Here is a 27,196-nt window from a genome sequence, read left to right as displayed (position 1 = left end):
GACTCTCCCTAACACTATTATGTCTCTGGGCTGGTAAAAGAACTTCAAAATTAGATTCTACCTCAAACAGGGAATGTTTATTCCACTCACAAATTTTGCATTCCATGCTCCGTTGCAGGGAATAGCCCTGAAATTACGACATTCCTTCACACAACACTCTTTACCCTGAAAGAAGAATTTCAGTACTTACCACATTAATCGCATAGTCCAAGCAGAGACCAGTCATTAAGTCAATGACAGTGATGCCTGGCACAGAGGATGAGTGAAACCACACTCCACCAACAAGCAGAAGTTTTCCGTCATGCACATGTGCAGTATGTGAATACCTGTGAGTTCAAAATGAGATTGAACTCCATTAGTAAGGGAGGCAGGTAGAGATAGACTGAACATTCACTGCCGAATGCCTTCTGCTTACCTCGGGATGAGAGGAGGGTGTGTCTCTACTGTCTGCCACTGGAAGCCGTGTTCAAGCTCCCTCAGAAAGAAAACTGAACCTAAGGGCCGCTCAGCTGCTCCCAGACCTCCTGCAATTAGCACTCCTCCTTTCCAGCTACAGGCACTGTGAGAGTGACGGCTTTCTGGTACTGGACCCTCAACAGGAATCTAGGAAAACATAAGTCCAAGGCTGAAGTTTGCCAAGCTAAGTGTCTTCTTCATGTCCAGGCTCTTAAATGATCTCTTCCTGTTGCATGTCCTGTGGGATGTTCTTTCCTGCCATATGATAGGAAGAGTTGCTGGCGGGGAACAGAGTAAGCATGATAGGGAACAATCAAAAAACCCAACCTACACATGTTCCTCTAGGGGTGGCTAAGTAGAAGTGTTTCCATTTGCACTATCTCCAATATTTCTCTGGCCCTCAGTATATTTAGTATCGTTCAGTCTTTAGAGGGTTTTATTTATGCACATTTATTAGAGGTAACTTTATTTGCATTCTTGCATGCTGCTTTGTTCAAGACATGTACCTGAGAACCACAAGTTTACAAACGCATGGACTAATGCAGTGACCAGCAAAGCTGGTTTGATCAGTGGCTCAAATCACAGAGCAAGATAAAATGCTGAACTGCAGTACTAATATGCAGAAAGAAAACCTTTAGTGCAAGCACTAAAGGAAAAAAATGTAAGATGAGGGGTTTAAGCGAATATCATAGCAAACAAGCTGTGGAGAACATTTTGGAGGCCATCTGGTCCATCCCTTTTTCCTAAAGCAAATTCAACTATATCTATTATCATCTGGAGAGATGGTTATTTAATAGTTTCTGAAAGTATGACAAGAATTTCTCATCTCTTTGGCAGTCTTCACTATCTTCTTAATTAAGAGCTTTTCTTAGTGTCCAATTGAAGTTGCCCTTTCTATAGATTCCTTGTACGACACAAAGTAGATATGGAGAATAATTTGTTTGTCCTCTCGGCAGCTATATTTTACGTATTTGAAGATTTATTTCTATCTTGAATCTTCTCCAGATTCAACAGCTACAAGTCCTTCAAAATCTTCCCCTGTAAGCTATGTGGTCTGGTCATTCTCGTTGCATACCTCTATAGACCTGTACTGCATCCTGTCCACCTCTTTTTCTCAGGAATCAGCTTTGGGTATTTTACAAGGGTCCTGCCGAGATTAAGAGCACTGAAGAGAATAGAAAGTCCAGTTCATGTGTCTTACAGATAACATTCCTGGTTACATACCTGAAGACACAGTTTAGGCCTTCACAACAGCATGATACTGCTTACTTGTGTTTAGCTTGTGATCTCCTGTAATTATGCATCTCTCACTCTGTAATTGTGCTATGCACTACTTTTTAAAACTCACTCTATCTTTAATAAACTGCAATTTGTTTTTCCACAAGTATTTCTTCCATGTCAAAGTAATTTTGAATTTTCATCTTGTCCACTAATGTACTATTAAACCTACTCTGCCTGATGTTAACTGCTTATGTAATATAAATACTCTTTGCTTCATCATTCTTGTCATTAACAATTGGACCCCAGGACTGATCCTATGCGACACCACCATTTCCATAGAGAGTGATTTCTAAGTATTCACAAAGTCTGATTTCCAAATAATTTTGCACTACCCTGCAATACTCATGTTTAAATCATGTTTTCTTAGTACATTATGAAAGTGTCACACAAGATGTATCGAAGTCCTACTAAAGCCATGATACATACCCTTTCTTCAGGACAAAATCTACTGCCATGCCATAGAAAAATAGATAATGTTAAACAAATCACTTCTTGAACTCTTGCTGGTGGTCACTTATCTCACAATTATCTTCCAGATATTTATAGTCTGTTACTATTAGTTTCTGTATTTTTGAGGACCTGAGATTAAGTTTATTTGGCTTCCATAAAAGAAGTTCAAAGCATATATGGCGGGTGAGAGCATCTGTTTCATTAAGTTTATTGAATCGCAGTCACTTGCAATGCAAATAGAATAATAAGTACAGGGGGAATTGATAAACAAAAACACACAGAGACACAAACCTGATAGACAAGGGATAAAGGAGACAATGCCAAAGATCAAAAGTCTCCTATCACTAATCCATGGGCCCATTATGAAACTCCAGGCATAGCTTTGGAGAGGGCCAACCAGGACTTTGCAACTGATAAGAAGGGGGAAGTGAGGAACAAGAGGATTCAGAAGACTCAAGGGAGGGCCTGTGGGACTAAACAAAACTTATTAAGGAATGTTTAGGAGAAGGGGATCATTGGGGAACAAAGAGGGGGAATGAACATAAAAGGGTATAAAAGGGGTCAGCCGCATGTAAACAGTCACTGGTCAGTACACTTTTCTGACTGAGCTCTGCACCTGATCAATCTATCTTACTGATTAAATCCTTTCTTAACTATCTCTCTGTGTAGGACCACTTTTGACCCCATGCATGTGTGTGATGCAAGGACTAAGTGCCTGCAACCGCAGAGACAAGGATTAGTGAATATGGAGCCAGCAAACGGAGTCAGAGCAGGGTGGAGAAAACATTCCTGGGCCTTTTGTGCCAGTTACTGGAGCAAGTGAGGGTCTCAGCATTAGGAGGTGGAGAAGCCACAGAGAAGGATCTTCATGGCTCTCAAAGATTTTGTGTCCAGAGTGCCAGCTACTGGCAGGCCAGTGTGAGTGAATTTGGGACAACGAACTGGAGTCAGACTGGGGATGTAAGCACCCCTGGGCCTGTGGCACGAGTGGAAGTCTCACCGCCAGACAACTGGGACAAGACCACCACAGGTCACAGGACCTGTGCATGTCCCAGATGCAGCTACTTGGGTGACCGGGGCAACTGAATCAAGTGAGAATCTCAGCACCAGCAGCTGGAATGTCATGGGTCACAGCGCCCATGTGCCTGGATGCTAGCTGCTGGAGGGCGAACCAGTGCGTTTGCATTTTCCCTGAACCTTGTGCATATGTAAATGTGCATCTTCAAGTCTTGCTCTCGAGACCTTTCACCATCTTGGTCACCCTCAAGAAGAGAATCATAGAATCATAGAATCAGAGAGTATCTTGAGTTGGAAGGGACCCATAAGGATCACTGAGTCCGACTCACAAGACTACCTAAAACTAAACCATATGGCTAAGAGCATTGTCCAGACACTCCTTGAACTCTGACAGGCTTGGTGCCATGATGACTTCCCTGGTGAGCCGGTTCCAGGGACCAGCCACCCTCTCAGTGAAAAACCTTTTCCTAATGTCCAATCTGAACTTCCCCTGATGCAGCGTCATTCCATTTCCTCGTGTCCTATTGCTGGTCAGCAGAGAGAGATAAGCAATTCCCTCTCTCTTTGAAGAAGTTGTAGACTGAGATGAGGTCACCCGTCAGCCTTCTCTTCTCCAAGCTGAACAAAACAAGTGACCTCAGCCACCCCTCGTAAATCTTGCTCTCGAGGCCTTTCACCATCTTGGTCGCCCTCCTCTGGACACACTCCAATAGTCTGATGTCCCTCTTATATTGAGGCACCCAACGAGGTGGGGCCACACCAGTGCAGTGTAGAGTGGGACAATCACCTCCCTCGAGTGGCTAGCTATGGCGTGCTTGATGCACAGCTGGCCCTTTTGGCTGCCACTGTTGACTCATGTTCAACTTGCCATCAACGCAAATCCCCAGATCTCTCGTCCCCCGGTGTGTATGTATAACCAGAATTACTCCATCCTAGGTACAGAATGCAGCACTTTTTCTTGTAAAATTTCATACGGTTGGTGATTGCCCAGCTCTCTAGTCTATCCAGATCTCTGTAAGTCCTCTATACCCTCAAGGGAGTCCAAAGCTCCTCCTAATTTAGTATCATCAGCAAACTTACTTACGTACCTTCGACTCCTGTATCCAGATCATTTATAAAAACACTTAAGAGCACTGGCCCTATAACTGAGTCCTGCGGAACCCCACTGGTGACTGGCTGCCCATTGTAACCCCATTTACTATAACTTTGAGCCTGACCCATCAGCCAATTGTTCACCCATCATATTATGGACTTGTCTAGCTGTATGCTGGACATTTTGTCCAGATGGATACTGTTAGAGACAGTATCAAAAGCTGTGCTAAAATCCAAAACCCCACATCTACTGGCTTCCCTTGGTCAACTAGATGGGTGACCTTGTCATAAAAGGAAATCAAGTCAGTTAAACAGGACTTTCCCCTCATGAACCCATGTTGGCTATGACCAATTGTCAAGTGTTTTTCAATAACTCCCAGAATAACGTTCTCCATAATTTTACCAGGCACTGAAATGAGACTGACAGACCTGTAATTACCAGGGTCTTCCTTCTTATCCTTCTTGAAAATTGGGATATTTGCCAGCTTCCAGTTGACTGGGACCTCTCCAGACTCCAAAGACCATTGAAAAATAATGGAAAGAGGTCCCGCGATAACATCAGTCAGCTCTTTCAGTACCCTGGTATGAATCCCATCAGGCCCCACAGATCTATGTGCATCCAGCTGGAGCAGAAGTCTTGAACAAGTTCAGAATCAGCTGGGCATTTATCATTCCCCCAGTCATGGTTTTCCAACAGTGGGCTCTGGGACCCGTGGGTGTTAGAGACAGAGGCGAAAGCGGTATTAAAGTCTCCACTTTTTCTATGTCCCTATTTGTGAGGTGACCAACCTCATCAAGACCAGTGTTATCTCTGATCCTCCTTTTGCTGTTAACATATTTTAAAAAGCCCTTTTTGTTCTCTTTCACAGTACTGGCCAGCTTGAACTCTAATCAAGCTTTGGCCACACGAATTTTCTCCCTGTGGCAAACAGCATCCCTGTAGTCCTCCTGTGTCACCTGTCCTTGCTTCCAATGTCCATACACTTTCCTTTTCCGCCTAAGTTCTAGAAGAAGATCCTGTTCAACCAAGCTGGCCTCCTGCCCCACTTGCTTGACTTCCGACACTTTGGAATTGCCTGCTCCTGTGCTCTTAAGAGATGGCTCTTAAAAAGTGACCAGCATTCATGGACCTCAATGCCTTCAAAAGCAGATTCCCAGGGGACCTCACTAACTAGTTCCTTCAGCAGTCCGAAGTCCCCATATCCAGGGTTGAAGTTTTACTGGCAGTTCTCCTATCGCCAACAATTTGAAACTCAATTACTTCATGCTCACTGTGACCAAGACAGCCACCAATCACCACTTTGCCCATGAGTCCTTCGCAGTTTACAAACAACAAATCTCGGAGGGCACCTTTCCTAGTGGCTCCTTTAGTACCTGCACCAAGAAGTTATCTTCAACATGCTTCAGGAATTTCTTGGACCGGTTTGTGTCCACTGTATGATGTTCCCAGCTGATGTTTGGGAAGTTAAAATCACCCATAAGGACAAGGGCAGCTGATCTAGAGATATTCCTTAATTCCTTATAGAATAATTCATCGGTGTCATCGTTCTGGCTGGGTGGTCGATAGTAGACTCCAACAACAACATCCGATTTATTTGCTTTCCCCTTAATCCTTACCCAGAGGCTCTCAACCGTGTCGTTGCCAACTGCAAGCGCCATACAATCCAGCCCCTCCCTTATATACAGTGCCACCCCCCCTGCCTTGCCTGCCCTGCCTATCCCTCCTGAAAAGCCTATAAACGTCCATCGTGGCACACCAGTCACAGGACTCATCCCACCAGGTTTCTCTTATGCCAATGATGTTGTAGCTCTGGGACTGGGCCAAGGCTTTTCGCTCCTCTTGTTTATTCCTCATGCTGTGCACATTAGTATAGAGACATTTCAAATGTGCTCCAGTGTCCTCAGCACATCGTGGAGCAGACTGAAGGACCTCACTAGCACACCGTCCCTCAAACACTGGCGTGCCGTCCTGTGGCTAATCACTAGTGAGCCTGGGTTTACCCCTTTCCCCCTTCAAATATAGTTTAAAGCTCTTTCGATGAGCCCTGCTAACTCCTGTGCAAAGACCCTTTTCCCCCTTTGAGAAAGGTGCACCCTATCTGCCACCAGCAGGCCTGGTGTCATGTAGACTGACCCGTGATCAAAAAACCCGAAATTCTGCCAGTGACACTAGTCACAGAGCCAGGCATTGATCAGCTGGGTCTTCCTGTTTCTTCCAACATCATTGCCTGCAACTGGAAGGATAGAGGAAAACACTACTTGTGCTCCTGAACCCTTAACCAGTCGTCCTAAGGCCCTGAAGTCTCTTTTGATCATCCTTGGACTTCTTATTGCAATTTCATTGCTGCCTACATGAAAAAGCAATAATGGATAATAATCTGAGGGCCATACCAGGGTACGAAGTTTTGTTGTAACACCTTTGACCCAGGCCCCATGGAGGCAGCAGACTTCCATAAGAAGTGGGTCTGGTCATCATATTGAGCCTTCTGTTCCCTGCAGAAGGGAGTCTCCTATGACAATGACCCGTCTTTTTTCTTAATGGAAGTGGTTTTGATGCAGGGCGTTCGCCGGCTTAACCTTGGCGACATGTCCAACTTAGATGGACCATCATCCTCATCATTGTTTGGTTCCACTTCCAGAGCCTCATACCTATTGTACAAAGGCACCTGAGAAGGTGAGGTAGTCACTGAGGAGATGCGCCTGCTGCACCGGGCAGGAACTTGTCGCCATTCTCCTCTATCCCTTAAGTCACCGCGTTTTGCCTGGTGGAGAGAGGATAGGGAATCCTCCATATCATGTGTCTTGTCTGCCTGACAGGTCTGTCCCAGGGAAGGTAGGGTGCGGTTCCAGTGCACAATCTCCTTCTCAGATTCCCTGATACTCCTCAACCTACTCACCTCCTCCTGGAGCTCTGCCACCAAGCTGAGGAGTTCCTCTACCTGGGTGCATCTCCCACAGGTGTACTCACTACTGCCATCCCGTACTAGTATAGGAGTACGGCACGCCCTGCAGCCTGTCACCTGGGTAGCTGCATGTTCCCAGCGGAGCTCTGCCTGGGAAGCTGCATCCCTTGTGAACATAGCCTTCTGCTGGGTAGATACCACTGCTCCCTGTTCGAGCCAGCAAAGTTACAGCGCCCTTCTGAGCAAACTGCTGCACCACACCCAGGCTGACGCGCCACGCCCTGTTTGCCTGCCCTGGTTGCAGTGCTGCTGGTCACTTGTGCTCCCTAAGGGTTTCTTTTATAGGTGTGAGGGGCTTGGCCGCGGTTGCTCTTGGCCCCGTCTGGTTCAGGAAAACCCCCTGCACACCACGCTAGAGCGTCCACTGCGGATCGTACCGGCACCGGAGCTGCTTGCCTCAGTGACTGAGAATGCTCATGTGGAAATCTTATCAACATGTATAAATGCCTAATGGGAGAGATGAAAGAAGACAGAGACAGAATATTCTCAGTAGTATTCAGCAACAGGGCAAGAGGCAATGGGCACAAGTTGAAATACAAAAAAATCCACTTAAACATAAAAACCCCTCACGTTTTACTATGAGGGTGGTCAAGCACTGGAATAGGTTGCCCAAAGAGGATGTGGAATCTCCATCTTTGGAGATAATCAAAACCCAACTGGACAATATCCTGAGCAACCTGTCCTAGTTAGACCTTCTTTAAGCAAGGGTGCTGGACTAGATGATCTCCAGATGTCCCTTCCAACCTCAGCTATTCTGTGAAGACTGTATTCCACTAAATAGGAAGGTGTTTAGAAGTTAGCTCTAACTCTGATCACCATGGAGTGTGACAATACTGCCAATGCCATCCGCTTCAAAATGGTAATATTGAATATACTGTCATTTAGTTGGATTTCCAATACAGCAGCATGCACCTACGAAGTGAAGGCAATTTCTACTCCCCCAGGCCTCCCTAAGTTCTTACCACAGTGCAGGAAAGTTCTTGAGTGTGCAGGAAATACCAATCCCCTAGCACAGGCTCCATAGCAGAGCGTCCACCATAGAGAAACAGGTATTTCTCACCTACGGAAAAGGACAACCAGGTAAAAAGAGAAGTTAGAATTTGGTATGTCACAAAAGCAAAAATTTCTGTTTGCATAGAAGGGAAGCTGACCAAAGAGAGAAATAAATGCAGTCAGGCAGAAGTTTTATATATTAATTATATTAAGACATCCTGCAACCTGACGAACATTTCCAGACTTCAGCAATAAATGCAAGAAATTGTTTCATAGATACAGGAATTACTCTTGTATCTAGAACTTTTATAAGACACATGGAAGACTAAATATTTTTACTGAGAAGCTGTATTCTTCACGTTTGTGGTCATTCAGAAGACCCCCATCATCCACTTATATTATGTAGTTTCTGAATGTTTATGGTCTGACTGGAAATCACACACTATAGTCTCAAAACCAAAAGGAGAAAATATGTTTTTTAATATATCTAATGGACTTAAGGAATGAAAATTTAGGCAATGGGAAGATTACACCTGTAGAACTAATAAAACTAGAAAACCCTAAGTACATAAATCATAGCAACACAATAACATCTATTTATCCCAAAAACAGATAAATCCTCGTAAGACAGCAAGAATGTGTATTTGTTCATACAAAAGGGAGATAATGATAATTTCAGTGTGTAAGAGTTAATCTGGAGAAACCTCAAAAAGGAGGTACAAAAGGTGCAAGAGTACTTTGGGTAGATGTCAAGGATGTGCGTTAACTGCACTATGCCCTGTCAGCTCATTTCTTCATAATGGACTGTGCAAATAACACAAGTGTTGGTCACTTACTTCAGCTACAAAGCAAAACCAAGGCAAAAATAACATGATACAATACAGTGTGACAAAGACAAAAACATTGTATTATTTATAAAATTTTATTTACCCACTTAGCATCTGCTTCTTTGATATAAAATTTAGACTGGAAGGCTGAACTCTAAACTACACTATGGTGTTAATTAAACACTGCTTCACAAATTCAAAGTATGCTCCAGACTATGCTTAACAATTCCCGTTGTGTTCCCCTTCAATAGCTCCCTGCCAGCTAGCGGAGAATGAAACAGCTTAAGAAAGGACAGCTTTCACCTCCTGAATTCCACTGAGCCCCACCACTGACTTGCTAATAACTGCTGAAGATTTTGCCCCTTACAGTCAATATCTTTTACTAGACAAACCTTCAGCATGCCACTGCAGGGCTTGATTCTAGACCTATTCAGAACTACTGAATATTTGTCAATTGCTACTAGAAGAGTAACATTTCTTCTGAGGCACTCTTCCTGGATAAAAAGCTAGGGATCCTGCTCCATAATGCTCCAGAATTAAAATATTATACTTCAGAGAGGAACTTCTGAAACTTCTTTCTGGTGTGATCAAGCATGAATAACTTCAGCCATAAATGATCTCAAAGAATCAGTCTTCCAGAACAGATTACATCCCCAGGTCTCAATTCTACTTACCACTGGGGATTGTGGGATAAACAAAATTGGAAATTATCATATTTCATATGTCAAGAAGAGATCTCAAAGCCTCTTTTAATTTCTTTTCTACTGACAGGCTTAAGAAGTGGGCCAATGTCATGGTTTAACCCCAGCCAGCAAATAAATCCCATGCAGCTGCTCGCTTACCCCCCTCCCTCCGGTGGGATGGGGGAGAGAATTGGGAGGGCACAAGTAGGAAAACTCCCGGGTTGAGATAAAAACAGTTTAATAATTGAAATAAAACGAAGTAGAACAGTAATAGTAACAATGAGAACAACAACAATAACAGAATATACAAAGCAGGCAATGCACAATGCAATTGCTCACCGACTGCCGACCGCGTGTCACGAACAGGGGCAAGCCCCCCCAACCCCTGGTTTTTATACTGAGCATGGTGTCACATGGTATAGAATACCCCATTGGCCAGCTGCGTCAACCACCCCGGCTGCACTCCCCGCACCGCCCCAGCTTGCCCTGCACGTGGCAGGGCATGGGAGGCCGAAAAGAGAAACCAAAAGTCTCCCCGGTGCAAGCACCACCCAGCAACAACCAAAGCATCAATGGGCCATCAACGCTTCTCTCATACCAAACCCAAAACACAGCACACCCCCCAAGCTACTGGGAAGAAAGTTAACTCTGTCCCAGCCAGAACCAGGTCGGCCAATATGAACCTCATGAAGTTCAACAAGGCCAAATGCAAGGTCCTGCACCTAGGTCGCGGCAATCACCAGTATCAATACAGACTGGAGGATGAACGGATTGAGAGCAGCCCTGCAGAGAAGGACTTGGGGATATTGGTAGATGAAAAATTAGATATGAGCTGGCAATGTGCACTTGCAGCCCTGAAAGCCAATCATATCCTGGGCTGCATAAAAAGAAGTGTGGCTGGCAGGTCAAGGAAGGTGAGACCCCACCTGGACTACTGCAGCCAGCTCTGGGGTCCCCAGCACAAGACAGACATGGACCTGTTGGAGTGGGTCCAGAGGAAGTCCACAGAAATTACCAGAGGGCTGGAACACCTCTCCTATGAGGAAAGTCCGAAAGAGTTGGAATTGTTTAGCCTGGAGAAGGGAAGGCTTCGGGAGACCCTACTGTGGCCTTTCAATACTTAGAGGGGGCTTACAAGTGTCCTGGTTTCGGCTGGGATAGAGTTAAATTTCTTTCTAGTGCTGTGTTTTGGATTTAGCATGAGAAGAATGTTGATAACACACTGATGTTTTCAGTTGTTGCTAAGTACTCTGCTAGTCAAGGACATTCAGCTTAAAAAAAACAAAAACAAAAACAAAAACAAAAACAAAAACAAAAACAAAAACAAAACAAAAAAAAAAACAAGCATTGGGAGGGAGCACAGCCAGGACAGCTAGCCCAGCTGGCCAATGGGGTATTCCATACCATGTGACGTCATGCTCAGTATATGAATGGTAGGCGTGTTCCAGGAAGTAGTGATCGCTACTTGGTTATCGGTCAGCGCAGGTGGTGAGCAATTGCATTGTGCATCACTCATTTTGTATATTCTATCATTATCATTATTATTTTCCCTTTTCTGTTCTATTAAACTGTCTTTATCTCAACCCACGAGTTTTTCTCACTCTTACCCTTCCGATTCTCACCCTGTCCCACTGGCGGGGGGAGAGTGAGCGAGCACCTGCGTGGTATTTGGCTGCCTGCTGGATTAAACCACAACACTCCTTTTTGGCGCCCAACGTGGGGCAGGAAGGGTTGAGATAACAACATATCTGACCCGAATGGGTTAAAACAAATTTGTTATAAGCATTCATTATATCAGTTTTGTAGTCGCTGATCACAATGTTGGTTTATTTGCTCTCAGAGTTGTTGGATCTGTTCTTGGAGTTTTGGTATGTAGCACCTTACTGGCTGAATATACTCCTGATTATCAGTATTTATGTGGGGTTTGTCATCTCTGGGAAATGGATTAAGGTCATCGCTTTGCTATACTGTGTGACACTGGTTTATGTTATGATAAAATTATTGATCAGGAGACTGTACTCGGCACTGCCATCATTCCTGTTCTTCGGGAGCTATCTTTTGGAAACTATTGGTAATTACACTTTTTAGCCCTTCTCCTTGGAGAGCCCATTTATGGGGGAGACAGCGTCCTTCACCTTCCCCTTCTCCCCCAAGCTGATTACAATAGCACTTGAGGATTTTGAATATCCTTGGGATGTTCAAACCAGCATGTTCCTATTGCTATGTCTCCTGAATGTGTTTCAGGCCTTGTTTAAGGTTAAACAACTATTTAAGAATACCACCCAGAGATCTGCCCCGAGGCTGGATAGTTATGAATGGCAGGGTGTCTGGGATAGTTTGGGCAAGTACCTAGGAGAGTGGTCACCTCCAATGTTTTGGAGCTTCACCCCTGAACAAGTGCAGAATCCTGAAAAACTAGTAAAATATTTGGAAAACATATGCTGTCACCCTGGTAGTTCCAGAGAGACCCAGATTACTGCAACGTGCTGGGGCCTGGCCCATGCCTACTGAGCCCTGTTCAACACTATTCAGAACCCTCAAGGGGGAGAGAAGGTTTCCGGATCTGACGACAAAACGACGGGCACTGCAGCTACTTCAACCCCCGCGATGGGCAATGCGGCTGAACCAGAGGACCAACCCTTGCTGGTATCCGTCGCTGCTGTACAGAAGAAGAAATCTTGTAAGCGGAAGTCAATCACCCGATCCCGATCACCCGATGTTATATATATCGCCTAGGCAAATGAACTGCTATGGAGAGAGGTATCCAGTACCTAAGAGAATTAGCCGTGCTGGAGGTGGTTTATAGTGACCTGGACAACGACCAAACGCCCAAAGATCCAGATGAAGTCCAGTGCACGCAACCCATGTGGCGAAAGTTGGTACGGAGTGCACCAGCATCACATGCCAGTTCGTTGGCAGAAAGAGGAAGAAGCACCAACGGTGGATGACGTGGTTAGCAGACTCTGGGATTTCGAAGAAAGTGTCTCCTCCTCCCTTGTCTCGGCTGTGGAGAAGCTGTCCCGGAAGGTCCAGCAACTCAAAGAGGATATGTCCTATTCTCCACCTGTACGGACCAGTATCTCAGCCATCAGGAGTCAGCGTTTTTCTGCTCAAGAGAGAGGATACAGAAGGTACACACCACAGGGCACCCTATGGTTTTACCTGCGTGACCACGGAGAGGACATGAGGCAGCAGGATGGAAAACCTACCTTGACCCTAGAGACACAGGTATGTGAGTTGCAAGGAAAAACAATCACACAAGAGGGTTCTCCCAGGAAAAATGCTGCTCCAGTTTTCAGGAAAAACCTGTCTCACGACAGTCCAGTTTCAGTGAACAGTTCCCCAGACAAAGTAGAAAGGCTGATCTTACTTTGGATTGTAATGAAGAAATTCTGGACTCGCGTTTGCAAGAAGTGAGAAACTAATACTATGACCAGAACTAGAGGGGCCCTGCCTCCAGCCAGGTGGAGGAAAGGGACAACCGGGTTTACTGAACTGTGTGGATTCGATGGCCTGGCACGTCAGACCCACAGGAGTATAAGGCTCTCGTAGACACCGGTGCACAGCGTACCCTGATGCCATCAAGCTATAAAGGGGCAGAACCCATTTGTATTTCTGGAGTGACAGGGGGATCCCAAGAGTTAGCTGTATTGGAGGCCGAAGTAAGCCTAACCGAGGATGAGTGGCAGAAGCATCCCATTGTGACTGGCCCAGAGGCTCCATGCATCCTGGCATAGACTACCTCAAGAGAGGGTATTTTAAGGACCCAAGAGGGTACCATTGCGCTTTTGGTATAGCTGCCCTGGAGACGGAGGAAATTAAACAGCTGTCTACCTTGCCCGGTCTCTCAGAGGACCCTTCTGCTGTGGGGTTGCTGAGGGTTGAAGAACAGCAGGTACCAATCGCTACCACAACAGCGCACCCGGCAATATCGTACCAACCGAGCCTCTCTGCTTCCCATCCATGAGCTGATTCGTCGACTGGAGAGCCAAAGAGTGATCAGCAAGACTCGCTCACCCTTTAACAGTCCCATATGGCCAGTGCGAAAGTCCAATGGAGAGTGGAGACTAACAGTAGACTACCGTGGCCTGAACGAAGTCAGGCCGCCACTGAGTGCTGTTAGAACTCCAATACGAACTGGAGTCAAAGGCAGCCAAGTGGTACGCCACCATTGATATCGCTAATGCATTCTTCTCAATCCCTTTGGCGGCAGAGTGCAGGCCACAGTTTGCTTTCACTTGGAGGGGGGTCCAGTACACCTGGAACCGACTGCCCCAGGGGTGGAAACACAGCCCTACCATTTGCCATGGACTGATCCACACCGCACTGGAACAGGGTGAGGCTCCGGAACACCTGCAATACATTGATGACATCATTGTATGGGGCAACACAGCGAAACAAGTTTTTGAGAAAGGGGAGAGAATAGTCCAAATCCTTCTGAAGGCCGGTTTTGCCATAAACCAAAGTAAGGTCAAGGGACCTGCACAGGAGATTCAGTTTTTAGGAATAAAATGGCAAGATGGACGTCGTCAGATCCTAATGGATGTGATCAACAAAATAACAGCCATGTCCCCACCAACTAGCAAAAAGGAAACACAAGCTTTCTTAGGCGTTGTGGGCATACCCAAGAGTTGGGCCACTGAAGAATACCAAAACAACCAGCAGGTAGACCAGGCTGCTAAGATCGAAGTGGCTCAGGTGGATCTGGACTGGCAACATAAGGGTGAATTATTTATAGCTCGGTGGGCCCATCAAGGACGCCTCAGGCCATCAAGGAAGAGATGCAACATACAGATGGGCTCGTGCTCGAGGGGTGGACTTGACCATGGACGCTATTGCACAGGTTATCCATGAATGTGAAACATGCGCTGCAATCAAGCAAGCCAAGCGAGTAAAGCCTCTTTGGTATGGAGGACGATGGTTGAAATATAAATATGGGAAGGCCTGGCAGATTGATTATATCACACTCCCACAAACCCGCCACGGCAAGCACTATGGGCTCACCATGGTGGAAGGAACTACCGGATGGTTAGAAACATATCCTGTGCCCCATGCCACTGCCCGGAACACCATCCTGGGCCTTGAAAAGCAAGTCCTATGGCGACATGGCACCCCAGAAAGAATTGAGTCAGACAACGGGACTCATTTCCGAAACACCCTCATAGACATCTGGGCCAAAGAGCATGGCATTGGGTGGGTATATCACATCCCCTACCATACACCAGCCTCCAGAAAAATTGAACGATACAACGGACTGCTAAAGACAACACTGAGAGCAATAGGTGGTGGGACATTCAAGCATTGGGACACACAATTAGCAAAGGCCACCTGGTTAGTTAACACCAGGGGATCTGTCACTCGAGCTGGCCCTGCCCAATCAAAACTCTTACGTACTGTAGATGGAGATAAAGTCCCTGTCGTGCACATAAGAAATATGCTGGGGAAGACAGCCTGGGTTACTCCTGCTTCTGGCAAGCGAAAACCCATCCATGGGATTGCTTTTGCACAAGGACCTGGGTGCACTTGGTGGGTAATGCGAAAGGATGGGGAAGTCCGGTGTGTACCTCAAGGGGATTTGATTTTGGGTGAAAATAGCCAATGAACTGAATTTTATAATGTCACTTGTTATATGATATTGTATATCATTTTTTCTATGGTTCCTATCAATGGTACAGCAGTATAAATCCCCCAGATTAATGAAGAATGAACTCCGATGAAAGTAAGCAAAGTGCAACGATGACAGAACCGGACGAGCGCAGCAATAATGGAATCAGAACTGGCTTCGGGATGCAACAATCCAACACCACACACCATCTCTCCTGCCCTGAAAGACTGTTATGACAGATGGAGCCCAAAGTCATGGACTAAATGAACTCAACAGACATTTTAGAGGGATGGCCCATGGACTAAGGGAATGATATCTGTGTATATATATAAATATATATATAAAGACAAGAAAAGGTGGTGGTGATTAATTGGAATGTATTAGAAACTGAAACCTAAGCACGACGTAAATGGAATAGAATAAGGGGTGGATACTGTCCTGGTTTCGGCAGGGATAGAGATAAATTTCTTCCTACTGCTGTGTTTTGGATTTAGTATGAGAAGAATGTTGATAACACACTGATGTTTGCAATTGTTGCTAAATACCCTGCTAGTCAAGGACATTCAGCTTAAAAAAAACCAAGCGTTGGGAGGGAGCACAGCCAGGACAGCTAGCCCAGCTGGCCAATGGGGTATTCCATACCATGTGATGTCATGCTCAGTGTATGAATGGTAGGCATGTTCCAGGAAGTAGCGATCGCTACTTGGTTATCGGTCAGCGCGGGTGGTGAGCAATTGCATTGTGCATCACTCATTTTGTATATTCTATCATTATCATTATTATTTTCCCTTTTCTGTTCTATTAAACTGTCTTTATCTCAACCCATGAGTTTTTCTCACTCTTACTCTTCCGATTCTCTCCCCGTCCCACTGGCGGGGGGAGAGTGAGCAAGCGGCTGCGTGGTATTTGGCTGCCTGCCGGGTTAAACCACAACAACAAGAAAGACTGAGAGAGACTTTTTACTAAAGCCTGTAGTGACAGGACAAGGGGTAATGGTGTTAAACTAAAAGAGGGTAGATTTAGATTAGATATAAGGAAGAAATTCTTTACTATAAGGATGGTGAGATACTGGAGCAGATTGCCCAGAGAAGCTGTGGATGCCCCATCCCTGGAAGTGTTCAAGGTCAGGTTGGACGGGGCTTTGAGCAACCTGATCTAGTGAAAGATGTCCCTGCCCATGGCAGGGGGGGTGGACTAGATGATCTTTAAAAGTCCCTTCCAATCCGAACCATTCTATGATTCTATGACTTACGTAACGGCAGAACAGTATTCTCCATTCTGTTTTTTGTTCCTTTACTAGTAATTCTTAACACTAAGAACTCTTAACATTTGCTTTGCTTTTCTTTTAAGCATCTGTTTATCATTACTAGCAGTGCTAGGTTACGTGCTAAAAAGCTCACCTGCACATCCACAGAGGAACAGAGGCAAAACAAGGTGGGGCAACCCAAATAATATCCTGCCACAGCTACTTCCAGACCCACCTCAGAAGAGCAATCAAGCCATAAAAGGTTCATTTCCTCATGCACAAGAGGAGCACAGAGAAGCAGTGGCAAGTGTGCAGGCACGAGAACCCCAATTACATGCTTATAGAATCACAGAATCTGTCCCGGCTCCTCCCAGGGCTGCCCCAGAAGAACAGTCAGCCCCATTGTCCAGCTGTAAAACCCATCAAAATGAGTGAACAGGAGCAACTTTCTGGAGCACCTTTGAGGGAGTACTGCCTAGGGGTACGGGACACATTATAAGATGCAGGGGAAGAGCATTTGGGGCTTGCATAAGACTTATTATGGGATGCTCAGGAGAGGAACCAGAGGCAGGAAAAGGGATGGATTTAGGTGATTTGGGGAGGTAGAAACACAGGAAGACAGAGGGATAAAAGGATAAAAAGGGCTAGTCACATGTAAACAGGTTGCTGGTCAGTATGCCTGTCTGGCCACATCCTGCACCTTAAACAGGAACAGCTGAAGATGAGTCTTTTCATCTGTGGGTAGGTGTGTTTGTGAAAGGGGAGCCAACCAAATTGCAGTTTCAAGTATATATTGTAGCACTTTCAAAAATGCATTATGAGCTTTTTTCAGCACTATACAATCATATATATTTTTTGATTCCTGCCCTTCATCCAGAAGACTAACAAGATTGCAGCTCATCTACCATAACAGTCATTATCACAAGGTATCTGCTGTTTAGGTTCTGTAATGAAATCAACTACCTATTAATAGCATAGATAATTGAAATTCTGCTCGATTGTTGGATCAACCAATTCAGTTGCTCAGTTCAGGAAACTCAACTGAGACTGCTCAGTCTTTCCTTTTTGTCAGATTTAGTAAAGCCCCTCACAAATACTTTTGGACCTGACCAACAAGAAAGGCATAACAAGAACTCGGTAGATATGATAAGAAAAATACATTCAAATAAAGTTTAAGCCTTAAGTCTTTAAGTCTGGGAAAAAAAAAATCACCACTGCAACAAAATCTTTATGAAATGTAATTGGATTCTCTAAAGTGATGATGAATCTATCAAGATCATATTCTTTCCAAAATGTTCAGCACAAAGCTATTGTTTCAGACAAAGGAATACAACTCACCAACATTAACTGTATAGTCTGTACTACATAAAAAGTAAGGCTGTATCATGACAATTTGCCTTTTAGACCTCACTGTCTGGGCAGGACTGCCCCATATATTCTTGAATTTGTATACCTCCACATACCTACAGCCATTTCCACTCTTTCCAGGCTTTTTACCTTTGAATATTACTTCGGTTGTACTGTGTCTCCAACGCAAAGCAGCTGGTTCAGCAGCAGGCTGCAGACTTACAAGCTCCACTGTAATGTCATCTGGATCCGAGGCATTGCAGGTTTCAGGGAACTTTAGCCACAACAATCCCAAGCCTGCACTTGATGGGGATGTTCGTCCTCCTACCACCAGAGCCATACTGTTCGGCAGACATGACACAGTATGGTACAACCGCTCATCTGTAGAGATACAAAACACAGGTTCACACTGATCTTTCTCCCATGAAATTTATAGAATCATAGATTCATTTAGATTGGAAAAGACCCTTAAGATCATCAAGACTAAACAACCCCAGTTCCCTCAGCCACTCCTCATAGGACTTGTGCCCTAGACCCTTCACCAGCTTCGTTGCCCTTCTCTTGAACCCGGAACCTTCTCTACTCTTCTCTCCAGCACCTCAATGTCCTTCTTCTAGTGAGGGGCCCAAAAGTGAACACAGTATTCGAGGTCCCATAGACTTATGCATGTTCAGGTTCCTCAGGTGGTCTTGAACCTGATCTTCTCTTACAGTGGAAGGGACTTTGCTCCCCCAGTCCCTGCCTTGCAGTCCAACCACTTGAGAGGTGTGGGAAAAGAGATTGCCAGTGAAGACTAAGGCAAAAAAGTTGTTGAGTAGAATCAAAGAATCATAGAATCATAGAATCGTTTAGGTTGGAAAAGAACTTTAAGATCATTGAGTCCAACCATAAACCTAACACTGCCAACTTCACCACTAAACCATGTCTGTAAGCACCACACCTACACGTCTTTTAAATACCTCCAGGGATGGTGATTCAACCACTTCCCTGGGCATCCTGTTCCAAGGCTTGACAACCCTTTCAGTGAAGAAATTTTTCCTAATATCCAATCTAAACCTCCCCTGGTGTAACTTGAGGCCGTTTCCTCTCGTCCTATCACTTGTTACTTGGGAGAAGAGATCGACACCCACCTTGCTACAACCTTCTTTCAGGTAGCTGTAGAGAGCGATAAGGTCTCCCCTCAGCCTCCCTTTCTCCAGACTAAACAACCCCAGTTCCCTCAGCCGGCTCCTCACAAGACTTGTTCTCCAGACCCTTCAGCAGCTTCATTGCCCTTCTCTGGACATACTCCAGCACCTCAATGTCCTTCTTGTAGTGAGGGGCCCAAAACTGAACACAGTATTCGAGGTGCGGCCTCACCACTGCCCGAGTACAGGGGGACAATCCCTTCCCTACTCCTGCTGGCCACACTATATCTGATACAAGCCAGGATGCTGTTGGCCTTCTTGGCCACCTGGGCACACTGCGGCTCATGTTCAGCCGGCTGTTGACCAACACTCCCAGGTCCTTTTCTGCTGGCAGCTTTCCAGCCACTCCTCCCCAAGCCTATAACATTGCATGGGGTTGTTATGACCCGAGTGCAGGACATGGCACTTAGCTTTGTTACATCTCATACAGTTGGCCTCAGCCCATCGATCCAGCCTGTCCAGGTCCCTCTGCAGAGCCTTCCTACCCTCGAGCAGATCAACACTCCCGCCCAACTTGGTGTCGTCTGAAACAGGCTGAGTGCCTCAGCCTTCTCCTCGTCTGTTACCAGTTTGCCAGTCGTGTTCATCGCGGGGGTACACTCTCTTTGACCTTCCTTTTCTGGCAGACGCACCTATAGAAGCCCTTCTTATTATTCTTTGCCTCCCTTGCCAAGTTCACTTCCAGCTGCACCTTGGCCTTCCTGACCCCACCCCTACACAACCGGGCAAGGTCCTTACACTCTTTCCAGGATACCTGTCCCTTCTTCCACTGCCTGTGCATTTCCCTGGATACGTATCCATTTCCTTCTTGCCCTTTAGTTTGACCAGCAGGTCTTGACTCAGCCACGCTGGTCTCTTGCCTTCCTTTCCTGATTTCTTACACATGGGGATCGAGAGCTCTTGCGCTTTACGGAAAGTATCACTAAAGATCTGCCAGCTCTATTAGCTTATTTCCAGTCATCAAGGACCTCTCCAAAGGCACAATTTTTTTATATATCATGGACAGCAGCCTTGTGATCACATCAACACCATCTTTCAGCACCATCAGCCCCATGTATTTGATTAATCTATCAAAAAGTAAAAGTTAATGCATTTGAACCCATATCAATAAACATGTTGCCACAAATACCAAGGTATTAGAAACCATGGAGAGTAACTGCCTTGTGGCATTGTGGATCTTAGTCTTAGCAATGTATTAGAAAAAATTTAGTCAGAAGCTGGAAATGACCCTAATTAGAAATCACAGAAGAGGAAGAATACCTGTGTGTGAGTCACATATAAGATAGTAAGATGATGCAATTATGAAAAAGCAAATGTCATCCCTAAGTACAGGAAGCAAGCCATTTCCACTAGAGAAAGGAAGCCTTCCCTTAAATGCCTTTCTGTAAGGTGCAGATGACATTTCTTCAGACCACAACAGGAATTATGAGCTGCTGTATTACAGAGACATTACTTTAAACTAGAAGACATACATATGGAAGAGCAACTAGGATAACAGCAATGGATAGCTGAACAGAAGAGTAAGAGCACGAGGTTTCTTTCATTTAGAAGGCAGCCTTCCAGCCACTCTTCCCCAAGCCTGTAGCGTTGCATGGGGTTGTTATGACCCGAGTGCAGGACACGGCACTTAGCATTCAGAACCTTCAGATCTCTTTGACTGCCAGCATAATTGCGCTGTGACATCACTTTTCCACTAGACATTATTTCGTTGTTAGCAAAAGAACATCTTCCTTACCCTTGCTATCAGTCTGAGAACTCACCCCATCTTTTATCAGGATTTTCCTTTTTCACACAGCCAGCTTTCCAATAGCCTGCATGCTTAATTAGCACATGAAAATTTCTCATACGGCAGTGCTGTCCATCCTCCTCCCCAAAGCCTCCAGTGGTTAGAATCACATTGGGTTTTATAAGAACAGAGCGGTGACCGTAACGTCTCAGGCCAGAAATTTCAGAGTGCGTTGCACACACTGCTGCATTGATACTCCCAGCCATCCTGACAGGACCATCACGATGAGGAACTGTAAGCCAAAGAGAACCAAAGAACTTATGCAGAAACAACAATCAAGGACTACATTTTAAATGAGAGATTAAGCAAGTCTATTCAGCTTTTCTAGAAGAAAAAATTGTGAAGCAAGTTGACAGAGCACACAGACAATCTGACATGCCCTAGAAATCAAGCTGTAATAGTTTAAACTACCACTGTGCCAACTTTCAACTTCTGACCTACTGCTCCCTCAACTCCTGACACAGTTCTGAGACTGCTTTAACGGGGTGCAGGTAAGACTGGCTAAGAGACTGCAGTGTCCTAAACTGCTGTAGCAAGATAGGAATCACTGCAATACCTTCAAAAGAGTACCTTTCTGATGAAGACAATATTTGGCTACTTAAATAGCAAAGAACAGCAGAAAAAGGACAAACATCTGGAAGCTGGATTTCACAGTTTCATGCTAGATTTTGATCCTACCTTCACAAAAGCATTGAAATAAAGTTCTAAAGCATGACGAATAATCTGTCAATTCCAATGGTCCTACTATAAAATAATATTTTCAGTTATCTAAATATCTTCTCTCTAAACACTATATCCCTTAGTATGAAACAAGTTTTCAACACAGGACTCTAGCTCACCTACACAGTGTACAAATTGTTTTCTTTTAATCAGTTTTGAATTTGCGTCTTCTCTGTTTTAATGAAGTGCCTTATTCTTGTGTTATAAGAGATGATGAGGTGGAAGAGAAGCAGCTCTCAGTCTATTTTTTGTATGCCACACCAGGAAAAATTGCCTGTACCTGAATGTTGTTTAGAAAAAACCCTACTTTCTGTTGTTTGATGAAGTAAAAAACTTCATCTCCTTGGGTTTAAATGTCTTCCTACAGATGGATCTTTTTAAGACTGAGGTTTTTTTCATTTCAGAAAATATACTTACTATGTTTTGTTTGGAAGATTTAGTACTTGCACTCTCTTGAACAGGGATCCAAATCTATTTGAGAGGATAGTTGGGGGCACATACTGGTATTTGAGACATATTTTTTACTGAAAATGGCAAAAGGTATCTAAGCATGGATAATTTATCAGACTTTGAAGGCTCTAGCTATCAGTTTTGAATACAACAGAGACAGCAGCAGAAAGACCCTATTCCTGTCTCTAATGAATGAAGTGCCTTCACTGTATTAATGTCAGTTAAGCAAATGTCAGATTTTTTTTTTTAACTTAAGGATAGATCCTACGCATTTAGGAGCCTTTAAGGTTTAAGGACCAGGGACAATCGCACTTCAGAGAAGCCTGCACGGGATAAAAGAATACTACGAAAACTAGTCAGTATGTACCTGTCATATTGGATAACAAGGGAGTCCAGGAAGGTTCCATCCCCTTTGATGCAGTCAAGACAAAATAATGAGAACATTTCAGATGCCATTCCTGTAGCAAGCCCAAAGAAAAAAACAAAAACAACCGCCCTCAAAATCTTACAGCAAGCAGTAGTAAGGATCTCAGAATGGCCAGGGTGATCAAATCAAAGATCAACCTAGCCTAGCACTGTTTCCAACAGTGGCCAAAATCAGAAGACTAAAGTTGAATCTGAGAAAGAGCAAGTGTGTAAATACCTTCCTCACCTCAACCTTCAAAAATTTACAGCTCAGGGATTTTCTAAGCAAGCAGCTGTGTCTTTGCATGGAACAATCCTTGATAAATTTCTCATCCATGAGCCTATTCAGTTGCTCTTTGAACTAACATAAACTTTTATCATCTGTAACATGCTGTGGCAAGGAGTTCCATAGCTTAATTATACATTGCATACTGAATTTTTTTTTTTGTAATCAGCTTCCCTTTATGCTTCCCAGTTTTGATCATAGAAGAGAGGGCTGTATACCAGAGGGATGAAGGTTTCCTAAAGGTCATGGAATATAAGTGATCCCAAAGAAATCACAAATGTTCAAAGGTGCAACATGGTCTGATAAGTCACCCTCAGCACTAAGTGTGTATTTCACCTTTCTTATCTAATTCGATCAAGCTTATTTCCAGTAAGACCTGGATCTTACTTTATCTCAAAGGCTAATTGTAGAGCCCTCTGTTATCACACATCTTATTCCTATGCACATTTTTCAGCTTGGACTTGTGTACATGTTAACCTCCTCTATAAGGAAAATGGAAAAAAGTCTTTACTGTCTCGCTGTATGAGCAATTGCCTTGATCTACAATAATTCTTGCAGATATTTCTACACCACTTTGCAAATCTGCCAGCATATTTCAGTCATCACTTTTGCATTCATGTAGCAGAGCAGATCCTGCATGATGGCAAAATAAACGCAAGCACATTAAACTGTTCTCATACTGCAGGCTGTTAGATTTCTAGAGAGAATTATAAACAGAGAACCACAAAATTGAAAGGGAAACTTCTACTAAGTATCCTACTGAGTAACTTTGAGATAAATATCCTGTATCTTTGACTTCTCTTCTAGACTTCAAATAGTCACAAACTGCCATTTTTATGTTAACTGCTGGCAAAGAAGAGAGTCATAGTTAAATTTCAACCATTAATATAGGAATGGCTGTACAAAGTCAGACCAAAAAATATCTGAAACAAGTAACCAGTATCCAACAATGACAAACAGTAATAGCCTACAGCAATGCAAGACAGCAGGGCAAGTGCACCTACTTCCCCCAGGAATGCTCCCAACCATTTGCAGTCAGGAACGTTCTATCAGGTGTATTTTTATGTATTCAGTAATTTTCAATGGATTTCTTTTTCATTAAAATAATTGCCCCTTGAATCCATGCAAACTTTTAGCATCTACAACATCTTTTATACCACCAGCTAGTTTGCTATGCTAAGACTGTCTCCCTGAGAGACCACTCATTGAGGAAGGAACAAGAAGCTTTTCGAACACCAAAGAGAGTCTTCTTCCAATACTACTTGCCACAGCTTCACATGGAGCTTCCTGCAGGCTCTGCATTAACTAAGTCTGATTCAAGATCATTTCTGCCTACATGAACACCTATGCCTCAGCAGCTCTTGTACAGAACTGTGACTATAAGAAATTGCAGACACCTTACTGTATCAAAGCCAGGTCACTGATATTCAGAATAAAGGAGTGTTACCTCATATTCATCAAAAGGCTCCAGAGCCTGCACTCTTTGCTGCTCATCTTCTGGAGTACAACAGGTGAAAAACTCATTCATATCCATGACACTGCACTCAGTCCAGCCCTAAAACAGAAATACCTCAAAATTATTACCTCTGAAAGGACAGAGACTCAATTCCCACAAGAAAACAAAGACCCTAAATTAAACACCTGCATGAGCCTTTAGGACCGCCTAGCTGGAAAAACAGCAGCCCAGAATCTGGTGAGGATAGATCTGTTACCTGTAAAGCTCTTAAGAACTTAATTTATTATACCAAAAGTCTCAGAGGAACCCATCTTGCCTTAATCCCATACCAGAAAGTAGGCTGCAAGTTGGTTGCAAGGACCTTCAAAGGACTAGAATCATAGAATCATAGAATCATTAAGGTTGGAAAAGACCTCTAAGATCATCGAGTCCAACCGTCAACCCACCACCATGCCCACTAAACCATTTCCCTAAGTGCCTCATCTACACGTCTTTTAAATACCTCCAGGGATGGTGACTCAAACAATTCCCTGGGCAGCCTGTTCCAAGGCCTGACCACTCTTTCAGTGAAGAAATTTCTCCTAATATCCAATCTAAACCTCCCTTGGCGCAACTTGAGGCCATTTTCTCTCGTCCTATAGCTTGTTACTTGGCAGAAGAGACCAACACCTACCTCGCTACAACCTCCCTTCAGGTAGTTGTAGAGCGCGATGAGGTCTCCCCTCAGCCTCCTCTTCTCCAGACTAAACACCCCCAGTTCCCGCAGCCGCTCCTCATAAGACTTGTGCTCCAGGCCTTTCACCAGCTTCGTTGCCCTTCTCTGGACACGCTCCAGCACCTCAATGTCCTTCTTGTAGTGAGGGGCCCAAAACTGAACACAGGATTTGAGGTGCGGCCTCACCAGTGCCAAGTACAGGGGCACGATCACTTCCCTGCTCCTGCTGGCCACACTATTTCTGATACAGGCCAGGATGCCGTTGGCCTTCTTGGCCATCTGGGCACACTGCCGGATCAAGTTCAGCGGGCTGTCAACCAGCACCCCCAGGTCCTTTTCCTCTGGGCAGTTTTCCAGCCACTCTTGCCCAAGCCTGTAGCGTTGCATGGGGTTGTTGTGGCCAAAGTGCAGGAGCCGGCACTTGGCCTTGTTAAATCTCATACAATTGGCTTCAGCCCATCGATCCAACCTGTCCAGGTCCCTCTGCAGAGCCTTCCTACCCTCCAGCAGATCAACACTCCCGCCCAGCTTGGTGTCGTCTGCAAACTTACTGAGGGAGCACTCGATCCCCTCGTCCAGATCATTGATAAAGATATTGAACAGGACCGGCCCCAAAACTGAGACCTGGGGAACACCGCTCGTGACCGGCTGCCAACTGGATTTAACTCCGTTCACTACAACTCTCTGGGCCCGGCCGTCCAGCCAGTTTTTTATCCAGCGAAGAGTGTACCTGTGTAGGCCGTGAGCCGCCAGTTTCTCTAGGAGAATGCCGTGGGAGACAGTGTCAAAGGCTTTACTGAAGTCCAGGTAGACCACATCCACAGCCTTTCCCTCATCCACTAGGCGGGTCACCTGGTCATAGAAGATCAGGTTGGTCAAGCACGACCTGCCTTCCATGAACCCGTGCTGGCTGGGCCTGATCCCCTGGTTGTCCCGGACATGGCTCGTGAGCACCCTCAAAATGAACCGCTCCATAATCTTCCCCAGCACCGAGGTCAGGCTGACCGCCCTATAGTTGCCCGGATCCTCCTTCCGGCCCTTCTTGTAGATGGTCATCACATTGGCAAGCCTCCAGTCGTCCGGGACCTCCCCAGTTAACCAGGACTGCTGGTAAATGATGGAGAGCGGCTCGGCAAGCTCCTCCGCCAGCTCCCTCAGCACCCTTAGGTGGATCCCATCCGGACCCATAGACTTGTGAGCGTCCAGGTGGCGTAGCAGGTCGTTAACTGCTTCCTCTTGGATTATGGGGGGTTTATCCTGCCCGCCGTCCCTGTCTTCCAGCTCAGGGGGCTGAGTACCCTGAGGATAACTGCTCTGACTATTAAAGACTGAGGCAAAGACGGCGTTAAGTACCTCAGCCTTATCCTCGTCCTTGGTGGCAATGTTTCCCCCCGCATCCAATAGAGGATGGAGATTCTCCTTGGCTCTCCTTTTGTCATTAATATACTTGTAAAAGCATTTTTTATTGTCTCTCACGACAGTGGCCGGGTTGAGTTCTAGCTGGGCTTTTGCCTTTCTAATTTCCTCTCTGCACGACCTAATGAGATCCCTGTACTCTTCTTGAGCTGCCTGCCCCTTCTTCCAAAGGTGATAAACTCTCCTTTTTTTCCTGAGTCCCAGCCAGAGCTCCCCATTCAGCCAGGCCGGTCGTCTTCCCCGCCCGTTCTTCTTACGGCACATGGGGACAGCGCGCTCCTGCGCCTTTAAGGCTTCCTTCCTGAAGAATGTCCAGCCTTCCTGGACCCCTTTGCCCTTCAGGACTGTCTCCCAAGGGACCCTCTCGACCAGTGTCCTGAGCAGGCCAAAGTCTGCCCTCCGGAAGTCCATGGTAGCGGTTTTGCTGGCCCCCTTCCTTACTTCACCAAGTATTGAGAATTCTATCATTTCATAGTCACTAAGCCCAAGCCGGCCTCCAACCACCACATCTCCCACCAGTCCTTCTCTGTTTGTGAACAGCAGGTCAAGCGAGGCACCTCCCCTAGTGGGCTCACTCACCATCTGCGTCAGGAAGTTATCTTCCACACACTCCAGGAACCTCCTTGACTGTTTCCTCTCTGCCCTGTGGTATTTCCAGCAGACGTCCAGAAAGTTGAAGTCCCCCACGAGAACAAGAGCTAGCAACTGGGAGACTTCTGCGAACCTCTGGTAGAATATTTCGTCTGCCTCCTTGTCCTGGTTAGGTGGTCTATAACAGACTCGCAGCAGGGTATCTGCCTTGTTGGCCTTCCCCC

The 27,196-nt window shown here is 45.3% G+C and overlaps 1 protein-coding gene across 4 annotated transcripts in view; it reads right to left on the bottom strand.

Annotated features, from left to right (window-relative positions):
- The window catches only part of LCMT2 (leucine carboxyl methyltransferase 2), a 43,731-nt gene that overhangs the window by 10,964 nt on the left and 5,571 nt on the right, over positions 1-27,196 (bottom strand). For 2 of the 4 annotated variants that reach the window (XM_075140585.1, XM_075140588.1), the window contains 7 exons: positions 24,242-24,349; positions 22,471-22,561; positions 20,908-21,165; positions 18,111-18,341; positions 8,222-8,319; positions 416-603; positions 191-326 (listed from right to left, as the gene is read on the bottom strand). In XM_075140585.1, the coding sequence (XP_074996686.1) occupies positions 191-326; positions 416-603; positions 8,222-8,319; positions 18,111-18,341; positions 20,908-21,165; positions 22,471-22,561; positions 24,242-24,349 (1,110 nt within the window). The remainder of the gene's footprint in view (positions 1-190; positions 327-415; positions 604-8,221; positions 8,320-18,110; positions 18,342-20,907; positions 21,166-22,470; positions 22,562-24,241; positions 24,350-27,196) is intronic. The other 2 variants (XM_075140587.1, XM_075140586.1) reach the window with 2 other exon arrangements.

Source organism: Calonectris borealis, chromosome 1, assembly GCF_964195595.1.
Source record: "Calonectris borealis chromosome 1, bCalBor7.hap1.2, whole genome shotgun sequence".
Lineage (NCBI taxonomy): Eukaryota > Metazoa > Chordata > Aves > Procellariiformes > Procellariidae > Calonectris > Calonectris borealis.
Note: the sequence above shows the minus strand (reverse complement) of the source record. Positions and strands in the feature narration are given on the sequence as shown.